This window comes from Ornithorhynchus anatinus, chromosome 14 (genome assembly GCF_004115215.2).
Source record: "Ornithorhynchus anatinus isolate Pmale09 chromosome 14, mOrnAna1.pri.v4, whole genome shotgun sequence".
NCBI classification, from domain to species: Eukaryota; Metazoa; Chordata; class Mammalia; order Monotremata; family Ornithorhynchidae; genus Ornithorhynchus; species Ornithorhynchus anatinus.
In genome coordinates, this window is record NC_041741.1 from 3,688,931 (window position 1) to 3,699,557 (window position 10,627).

General features: G+C 52.1%; 1 protein-coding gene across 2 annotated transcripts; it reads right to left on the reverse strand.

Moving 5' to 3' along the window:
- Nucleotides 1-216: 216 nt before the first annotated feature.
- PTGDR (prostaglandin D2 receptor) lies at nt 217-9,923 on the reverse strand. Of its 2 annotated transcripts, none has more exons than XM_029078733.1 (2): nt 8,199-9,228; nt 217-1,214 (listed from the first exon to the last, which is right to left on the reverse strand). In XM_029078733.1, exons 1-2 carry the CDS (start codon nt 9,030-9,032, stop codon nt 975-977), a joined length of 1,074 nt encoding a protein of 357 aa, XP_028934566.1. In that variant the 5' UTR covers nt 9,033-9,228; the 3' UTR covers nt 217-974. The 2 variants fall into 2 exon arrangements, 1 of the variants encoding a protein (XP_028934566.1); XR_003764261.1 differs by lacking the exon at nt 8,199-9,228 and adding an exon at nt 9,328-9,923 and having other exon boundaries at nt 1,136-1,214.
- Nucleotides 9,924-10,627: the final 704 nt, after the last annotated feature.

Here is a 10,627-nt window from a genome sequence, read left to right on the forward strand (position 1 = left end):
AATAAGAATAATAATAATTTTGGCATTCGTTAAGCGCTTACTATGCACCAGGCACTGTTCTAAGCACTGGGGTGGATACATGAAAATCGGGTTGGACACAGTCCCCATCCCACATGGGGCTCACAGTCTTAATTCCCATTTTACAGCCGAGGCAACGGAGGCAGAGAGAAGTGAAGTGACTTGCCCGAGGTCACACGGCAGACGCACGGCGGGAGCAGGGATCAGAAGCCAAGTCCTTCTGTCTCCTAGGCTCATGCTCTTCTCCACTAGGCCATGCTGCTTCAATTAATGTCGAGGCAAACCGAGAATATGGGGTGTCTGAGACCCCCATCTCCCCTCCCCGAACCTATATCATATAGTCCTGTAGGCAGAGCACAGTGCGAGTTGAAGAAATTCAACTATGCTACTCAATGCCCTAGCCGCATCACAGGGATGAGCTAATGAGGCTTCACTGGATTATTGAGCTAGCAGTCGTTACGACAAGGAATAGTCCAACCTTGTCGGAAGGCTATCCGCCCTGTAAACAATCATTCGGTGAGGTTATGTACTATGTTAACTATGATACAAAGCCATTTCCCCATCCATTTCTAAATGCCTTTTTAAAAATCAATGGCGATTAAAGTGCAAAAGTAAAACACCAAATCCCATCATTTCAAAACAAAGGACGTTATTCTATCACAAAACAAGTTCGAGACGACTACAGGAAGAGTCAAAAGCAATAACCAAAGCTGTGTGTTCGGTTACGGAGCGGCGCAGAATGAAGGATCCGAGACCGCTACGTCTTCCCAAGGTCACATTCTCACGGATGCCTTACGGACTAATCAGCAATCACGGCCACGCTCGTATTAGCCCATGGGAGCAGTGTGATTACGAGGATGATCTTGGATCGGCTTAACCAGGTCAACGAAGAGAGCGCAACCTCCTTAGAGATCTTGGATCGGCTTAACCAGGTGAACTAAGAGAGCACAACCTCATCAGAGAGCAGGTTCAGGAGCGGCCGATCTGCAGCACCACCAGTTCCTTTTAGCGAGAGGCCTTCGGAAAAACTTGTGAAAAAACGAGCGAAATACCGATGTCCTGAAAATGATGAAAACCCATGGGTCGATGATTGAGTTCACAGAAAGAAATCTTAAGGCAGTGAGATCCATCGACTCTTCCAGAGTTGCATTCGTCATCTTACTGGAAGGCACAAACGCTCTGACGTAAGCCCGGGCCTGCTTGGAAGAAAAGATCCCATTAGAATTCCGAAGAGCTCCCAGGAGAAACAGTTTCAGGGAATACCGTTTGACTCAAAGTGACTTCTGGACTGCGGCAGGTACCCCCGAATCACCCACTCACCCAGCAGAGAATCCAAGTCTCCCCTTCCCTGTTTCCTGGGGAAGCAGCGTGACTCAGTGGAAAGAGCCTGAGCTTGGGAGTCAGAGGTCATGGGTTCGACTCCCGGCTCTGCCACTCGTCAGCTGTGTGACTGTGGGTAAGTCACTTAACTTCTCTGTGCCTCAGTTACCTCATCTGTAAAATGGGGATTAACTGTGAGCCTCACATGGGACAACCCGATGACCCCGTATCTACCCCAGCGCTTAGAACAGTGCTCTGCACATAGTAAGCGCTTAACAAATACCAACATTATTATTATTATTTCCTGGTCTCGGACAGTATCTGCTTCAGGCCTCAAGTGAGAGGGGCAGCCACTCAGGGCGCCCTTTCAGAGGGGATAGCGGAGTGTGTCTGTTGATTGTTCTATTGTACTCTCCCAAGCACTTAGTACAGTGGTCTGCACACAGTCCTCAACAAATACAGTTGACTGACTCTGAGAGGATTGTTCTACTCAGAATTTTTGAGTCCCGGAAATCTTGAGGTCCACTCATTCCCGGATTGAGATTCGTTAGCAGACTGCATTTATCATTTGTGTTTATTGTCACTGTATTCCTGATAAAGGTATGAGGACACTGTCGCGAAACATTCCGCACGGTGTCATTTCGTGAAGCTCTGTGCCCGGCGTAAAACACACAGGGACAGGTATGTTGAGCCTCTCACCCTAGGGAGGGTGGTTAAATACCTGAAGACAGCCCCGCTGTTGTATTTCTAGCAGAGTCCTACTTGCGGCTACAGGGATCACACGTTTTTCTGTGCTTTCTTCAGTGTTTTTATTCTCTTCTCCCTTTTGCTTGTCTATGTCTCCCTCTGCAGTAATTCCTCAGTACATTTTTGTGAACGGCCTTTATCCCATGGTAATAGCGGCTCCTTCAATCTCCACTACAGGCCTCTTGTTCGGTTTAGTTCTAAAACAACGTCTATTCCATTCTCGTATATCTCATTACGAGGACACCGATTTTGAAATGCATTTAAAAAGGGTTTTTTTTTGTTTTTTCTTTAAAAGTATCTTTTAAGCGCTTACTGTGTGCCCTCTAGACTGTAAGCTTGTTGTGGGCGGGCAATGTGCCTTCCAACTCTGTTATACTCTACTCACCCAAGTACTTTGTACAGTGTTCTGCACACAGTAAGCGCTCAGTAAATATAATTGATTGAATGATCGATTGCCAGGCACTGTACGAAGCACTGGGGTATCTACAAGTTAATCAGGTTGGACTCAGTCTGTGTCCCACCTGAGGCTCACAGTCTTCATCCCCATTTTACAGATGAGGTAACTGAGGCACAGAGATGTTAAGTGATAGCCCAAAGTCACACAGCTGACAAGCGGCAGAGGCAGAATTTGAACCCCTGACCTCTGACTCCCCAGCCTGTGCTCTTTCCACTGAGCCACGCTGCTTCTCTACAAATATCAACTGGTTCTTCTCCCACAGGGCTCATCAGAGAGCAAATAGGACTGTCTTTTGAGCACTGACTCATTTCCTTTAGGCACTGAATCAGTGAGTCTACATTTTGTGGCTAAATTATATTTGCCAGACACCGACTCTGGATGACCGCCTTATGAGCCAGAGGGCTCACCAGTTTCCACAAAGCATTATGAGAAGCAGTGTGGCTTAGTGGAAAGAGCACGGGCTTGGGAGTCATGGGTTCGAATCTCTACTCCGCTACTTGTCAGCTGAGTGACTTTGGGCAAGTCACTTAACTTCTCTAGGCCCCAGTTCCCTCATCTGTTAAATGGGGATGAAGACTGGGAGCCCCACGTGGGACAACCTGATCACCCCAGCGCTTAGAACAGTGCTCGGCACATAGTAAGTGCTTAACAAGTACCATCATTATTATTAGAGAAGCAGCATGGCTTAGTGGAAAAATCACGGGCTTGGAAGTCAGAGGACGTGGGTTCTAATCCCAGCTCCACCACTTGTCAGCTGTGTGACTCTGGCACGTCACTTCACTTCTCTGTGCCTCAGTTCCCTCATCTGTAAAATGGGGATGAAGGCTTTGAGCCCCACATGGGACAACCTGATTACCTTGTATCTACCTTGGCGTTTAGAACAGTGCTTGGCACATAGTAAGCACTTAACAAATACCATTATTATTATTATCATCTTCATCCAGAATGCATATTCGTGAGTGGTTACAAAAGAAGCCCGATTTGGTCTCTTCCCTCCTCCCAGCCCCTCATCCCTGTGGCTTAAATATATATGCAAAATCTGTGAAATCTTTATAATAATAATAACAATAATGATGATGGTATTTAAGCACTTACTATGTGCAAAGCACTGTGTTCCCTAAGCACTTTGATACCCCACACCTACGCTCACAGCCCTTCTGCACATATCTTTATATTATGTTACTACCCCCATCGGCAATTTCTTTTCATGCCTGTCTCCCCCTTGCCCCTTGGGGACAAGGATCGGGTCAGTGGTACTGTCCTAGGCGCTCAGTAAAGCCCTCTGCACCCAGCCGGCGCTCAATAAATACCACTGATTCGAAAGAAGTATTGCTTCTAATAATTAAACCGAGTACGGGTGACTTGCAGTGGCCCCCGAGCCAGATTCTGGGCTCTTACCATAACCAGCAGACAAAGCTCGGTTATTTAGCAGCACTTAACGCCTATGCATGGCGCTAACTACTTGCGTAGCGGAATAGACCTGGGAGTCAGAAAGTCATGAGTTCTAATCGCGCCTCTGCCCCTTGTCTGATGTGTGACCTTGGGCAAATCACTTCATTTCTCTGGGCCTCAATTCCCTCATCTGTAAAATGGGGGTGGAGACTGTGAGCCTCTCCTGGGACAGGGACTGTGTCCAACCCGATTTGTATGGCTCCACCCCAGCGCTTAGTACAGTGCCTGGCACTTAGTAAGCACTTAACAAATGTGATGATGATGATGATGATGATGATGATGATGATGAGTATCATTATGTCCCTTTCACCTAAGCAAGCCCTCTCCCCCTCTGCTAAGAATCAAAGCTCACTCACCCCCTCGACTTGCAAAGGTTTCCAAATGGGAGGGAACCGAATCTAAAGCGTCCCGAGTAATTCAGCTTCCGTGCCTCTGCCAACCCGGTGCCCCGCACCGCATTTATTAATCGTATTTATTGAGCGCCTACGGGGTGCAAAACACTGTACTCAGCATTTGACCCGGCCTTTCTAAAAGCTGCCCTGCACACCCCGAGCTTTCCTCGAGGCTTGTCCACTCGTTCGGCTGGACGCGGGTACCAATCCATCCTGTGGTCTTTATTGAGCGCTCCCGGTGGGCAGGGCGCTGTACTGAGCGCTCGGAAGAGGGCGACACGAGCACTCCTCTTCCGAGCGCTTAGTACAGCGCTCTGCACGCCGGAAGCGCTCAATAAGGACCACGACACGACGGAATTGGTCGACACGCTTCCCGTCCACCACGAGCTTAGAGCCTCCCATCAATCGATCAATCAGTAGTATTTACTGAGCGTTTAGCAGGTGTGGCACGCTGTACTAAGCGCTCGGGAGAGGGCGATACAATTCCCCCGTCGACCGCGAGTTTACGGTCTCTCGACCCATCCAGCAGTGGTATTTAGCGAGCGCCTCCTGGGCGCGGAGCACTGTACTAAGCGCTCGGGAGAGTACGATAGGGCAGAATTAGCAGAATTAAAAGAAGCAGCGTGGCTCAGTGGAAAGAGCCCGGGCTGGGGAGTCAGTGGTCATGGGTTCAAATCCCGCTCGGCCACTTGTCAGCCGTGTGACTTTGGGCAAGTCGCTTAACTTCTCTGCGCCTCAGTTCCCTCCTCTGTAAAATGGGGATGAAAACTGTGAGCCCCACGTGGGACAACCTGATCACCTTGCATCCTCTCCGGCGCTTAGGACAGTGCTTTGCACAAAGTAAGCGCTTAACAAATGTCATTATTATTAATTAATTAGCAGGCACGTTCCCTGCAAAGGAGGAGTCTAAAGGGGGGAGTTTATGATGTTGCCCGCCTAGATTGGGGGGGTCTGGAAAGGTCTTTTTGTAAGTTTGCAAAAAGGGGGTGTTCCAGGGCCATTTCCCCTCCCCCCCGGCCGAAATCTGGGGTGCGGAGGGGAGTCCCCCCTTTTCCCCTAATAATAAAATAATCGCGGTATTTGGGGAGCGCTTACTACGTTCCAAAGCACTCTCTTAAACCCCGGGGGCTGATATGATTGTTTCTCTTTATTACCGTGTCGAATCCCGGCTCGGCCACTTGTCAGCTGTGTGACTGTGGGCAAGTCACTTAACTTCTCTGGGCCTCAGTTACCTCATCTGTAAAATGGGGATTAAGACTGTGAGTCCCATGTGGGACAACCTGATTCCCCTATGTCTACCCCAGCGCTTAGAACAGTGCTCGGCACATAGTAAGCGCTTAACAAATACCAACATTATTATTATTATTATACTTTCCCAAGCGCTTAGTGCAGTGCTCTGCACACACAGTGAGCGCTCAATAAATACTACTGAATGACCGAATAGGAGCCAAACAGAGCCCTCACGGCGCTCCCAGCCTCGACCCCAATTTCCCCTTTGAGAAGCAGCGTGGCTCAGTGGAAAGAGCCGGGTCGTGGGTTCTAATCCCACCTCTGCCACCTGTCAGCTGTGTGACTTTGGGCAAGTCATTTCACTTCTCTGGGCCTCAGTTTCCTCATCTGGGAAACGGGGACCTGTAAATCCGTAAATAATCTGTAAGTGGGGACTGTGAGCCCCACTTGGGACAAGCCGATTACCTTGTATACACTCCAGCGCTTAGAACAGTGCTTGGCACATAGTAAGCACTTAATAAATGCCATCAATATTATTATTATTATTATGGAGCGGTTACTACGTGCCAAAGCAATGTTCTAAACGTTCTACGTGCCAAATAATAGAAACAGTTGAAAGAGCCCGGGCTTGGGAGTCAAAGGTCATGAGTTCTAATCCCACCACTTGTCAGCTGTGTGACTTTGGGCAAGTCACTTCACTTCTCTGTGCCTCAGTTCCCTCTGCTGTAAAAGGGGGATTAAGGCTGTGAGCCCCACTTGGGCCAACCCGATTACCTTGTATCTACCCCAGCGCTTAGAAGAGTGCTTGGCACATAGTAAACGCTCAGCAAATACCATCATCATGATTATGATTATTACTCCAGCGCTTAGAAGAGTGCTAGGCACATAGTGAGCGCTCAACAAATACCATCATCATTATCACTATGATTATAATTATTACCCCAGCCCTTAGACCGAGCACATGGTAAGCGCTCAGCAAATACCATCACCATCATTATTATTTTGATTACGATGATGACCCCAGCGCTTAGAAGAGTGCTGGGCACATAGAAAGTTCTCAGAAAATACCATCATCATGATTATGATTATTACTCCAGCGCTTAGAAGAGTGCTTGGCACATAGTAAGCGCTCAACAAATACCATCACCATTATCATTATAATTATTACCCCAGCGCTTAGAAGGCTGCCGGACACATAGTAAGCGCTCAGCAAATACCATCATGATTATCATTATCATGGTTATGATTATGATTACCACCCCAGCGCTTAGAAGAGGGCCGGACACCTAGTAAGCGCTTAACAGATACCAGCATCATCATGATGCTGCTGCTGCTGACCCCAGCTCTTAGAAGAATACCGGGCATCTAGTAAGCGCTCAGCAAATGCCATCATGATTATTATCATCATGGTATTGATTATGATTACCACCCCAGCGCTTAGAAGAGGGCCGGACACCTAGTAAGCGCTTAACAGATACCAGCATCATCATCACGATGCTGCTGCTGATGACCCCAGCGCTTAGAAGAGTGCCGGACACCTAGTAAGCGCTTAACAGATACCAGCATCATCACGATGCTGCTGCTGCTGACCCCAGCTCTTAGAAGAATACCGGGCATCTAGTAAGCGCTCAGCAAATGCCATCATGATTATTATCATCATGGTAATGATTATGATTACCACCCCAGCGCTTAGAAGAGGGCCGGACACCTAGTAAGCGCTTAACAGATACCAGCATCATCATCACGATGCTGCTGCTGCTGACCCCAGCGCTTAGCAGAGTGCCGGACACCTAGTAAGCGCTTAACAGATACCAGCAGCATCACGATGCTGCTGCTGCTGACCCAGCGCTTAGCAGAGTGCCGGGCACCTAGTAAGCGCTTAACAGATACCAGCATCATCATCACGATGCTGCTGCTGCTGACCCCAGCGCTTAGCAGAGTGCCGGGCACCTAGTAAGCGCTTAACAGATACCAGCATCATCATCACGATGCTGCTGCTGCTGACCCCAGCGCTTAGAAGAGTGCCGGACACCTAGTAAGCGCTTAACAGATACCAGCATCATCACGATGCTGCTGCTGCTGACCCCAGCGCTTAGCAGAGTGCCGGGCACCTAGTAAGCGCTTAACAGATACCAGCATCATCATCACGATGCTGCTGCTGCTGACCCCAGCGCTTAGCAGAGTGCCGGACACCTAGTAAGCGCTTAACAGATACCAGCAGCATCACGATGCTGCTGCTGCTGACCCCAGCGCTTAGCAGAGTGCCGGGCACCTAGTAAGCGCTTAACAGATACCAGCAGCATCACGATGCTGCTGCTGCTGACCCCAGCGCTTAGCAGAGTGCCGGGCACCTAGTAAGCGCTTAACAGATACCAGCATCATCATCACGATGCTGCTGCTGCTGACCCCAGCGCTTAGAAGAGCGCCGGGCCCCTAGTAAGCGCTCAGCAAAGACCACGATGATGCCGGTGGGGTGCCCCCAGGCCCGGCGGGGGCGAAGGGAGCCCCGTCCGGCGTTGTCCCAGGGTGGGAGGTGCCCACCCCCCACCCCCCCACCCCCCACGTTGCCCGGGGCGACTCACGATGAAGGGCAGGGAGCAGACGGTGAAGAGGACCGTCATGACGGCGAGCAGCAGCAGATGGTCCAGCGCCCCCGAGGCCGTTGGGGCCGGGCGGGCCGGTGCCCCCTTGGTGCCCGGGCCCCTCCTGCGCCGGGCCCGGCGGTGGAGGCCGTAGAGGCACCGCATGGAGCCCAGGTTGCAGGCCACGGTGGCCAGCAGCAGCAGGGCCATGAGGGTGGCGTAGAGGGCCGAGAAGGCCACGGCCGAGTGGGCCCCGGGGTCGCTCGCCCGGCCGGAGGCGGCCATCTGGATGAAGCACCAGGTGCCCGGGCAGTACTGCACGAAGCGCCCGACGCCGGCCAGGGGCAGGGCGCAGAAGGCCCCGCAGAAGGTGCCCACCGCCGGGGCCACCAGAGCCCCCCGGCGAGGGGTGACGTGCCGCCGGTAGAAGAAGGGGTGACCGAGGGACAGCCAGCACTCCAGGGCCATGGCCAGCAGCTGACCCATGGAGGCCAGGCCGAAGAAGGCCATGAAGAAGGCGAAGAGGGGGCAGAGGTGACCGGCCCCCGGGCCCAGCGCCCGCAAGGACCGGTTCTGCGCGTAGGTGGCCAGCACCATGGGGCTGACCAGGCTCTTGCCCAGCAGGTCGGTGACCGTCAGCCCGCCCACCAGCACGGCGAAGGCCGAGGGGGGCGAACCGTCCGGCCGGCCGCGGACCCCGTGGAGGCCCAGGAGGAGCAGGGCCAACCCGTTGCCCACCAGGCCGGCGCTGAACAGGGTCCAGCTGGGGGCCGCCGACTGCCCGCCGCTCACCCGGGACGAGTTGGCACAGCTGTACAGGGCCTGGGGGTCCATGCCCCCGGCCCCGGCTGGGATGGTCACCCGCGGAGGCCACGACACCCAAATGCAAGACCCGGCCCGGGGCCGGGAGGGAGCCCGGCCCTCTTTTGAGCAGGATGGGTGGGGGGCGCCCACCACATAGTCCCACCCCTCCTGGACGGGGGCGAGACAAAGAGGAGGAGGAAGGGGGAAGGGAGATGCCCAGCCCTACAAACCGAGCTCCTCCACCCCCCACCCCGGTCGGGTCACCCAGAAATGCCCCCTGGGGCCAGGCCGGGGGGAGGGGGGGTGGGCACCCGGACGCTCTCACCTTGCTCCTCCTGGCAACGGGGTGAGCCTTTTCGTCTTTTTCTCCCCCCCCCCCCCACTGCTGCAGGATGACCAAAAAGTCCACCTCCAGCCGGCCGGTCCTTGCCCGGGGCTCAGGAGATAAAGCAGGGCCGTGCCAGGCCGGTGGAGGCGGAGAGAAGGGCGGCACTCTCCCCGTGCCCCCATGCGGTCCTGGGCATCCTCAGTTCTGGGCACTGGACCAAGCTCTGTTGGACTGAGCTCTGTCCTTCCGGACCGTGGTCGTCTCTGGCTGCCGCCGAATTGGACTTTCCGAGCGCTCACTACAGTGCCCCGCGTCGAGGAGGCGCTCAATACATGCCATTGGATGAAGGAAGGAAGGGGCCAGTCCCTGTCCACCACGGTCGTTGCCCTGCTGGCTCTTCCGTGCGACTTCCCCTGGGAGAAAAGGAGATCCTGGAGCAGATGGTTTTCGTTCTTTTGTTCTGGTTTGTGGGTTTGTTTTGGTTTTGGTTTTTTAAATGGTGCTTGTCAAGTGCTTGCTCTGCTGGGGCAGATACCAGCGCTGAGTACGGCGCCTGGCTCATACTGAACGCTTAATAATAATACTGATAATGACTGTGGGATTTGTTAAGCACTTGCTATGAGCCAGGCGCCGTTCTCAGCGCTGGCGCAGAGACCGGCGCTGAGCACGCTGCCTGGCTCATAGTAAACGTTTAACAATAATAATAATGATAATAATTGTGGGATTTGTTAAGCACTTGCTATGAGCCAGCCACTGTCTCAGCGCTGGGGCAGATACCGGCGCTTAGTACACTGCCTAACTCATAGGAAACATTTAACAATTATAATAATAATAATAATTGGGAATTGTTAAGCACTTGCTATGAGCCAGGCACGTTCTCAGCCCTGGGGCACATACCAGCGCTGAGTACACTGCCTGGCTCATGGTAAACATTTAACAATTACAATAATAATAATAATAATAATTGGGATTTGTTAAGCACTTGCTGTGAGCCAGGCACTTTCTCAGCCCTGGGGCACATACCAGCGCTGAGTACACTGCCTGGCTCATGGTAAACATTTAAAAATTACAATAATAATAATAATTGGGATTTGTTAAGCACTTGCTATGAGCCAGGCACTTTCTCAGCTCTGGGACAGATACCAGCGCTGAGTACATTGCCTGGTTCATAGTAAACGTTTAGCAATAATAATAATAATAATTGTGGGATTTGTTAAGCACTTGCTATGAGCCAGTCACTGTCTCAGCGCTGGGGCAGATAACAGAGCTGTGTACAGCGCCTGGCTCATAGTAAACA

Bases quoted from the DNA above. Each gene is read 5' to 3' on its own strand.
- PTGDR (XM_029078733.1), bottom strand. From the start codon at position 9,032: ATGGACCCCCAGGCCCTGTACAGCTGTGCCAACTCGTCCCGGGTGAGC. The intron at 1,215-8,198 runs GTGAGTCGCCCC...TCTTCCAAGCAG, and splicing joins TCTGCTCCCTGCCCTTCATC to GCCCGGGCTTACGTCAGAGC.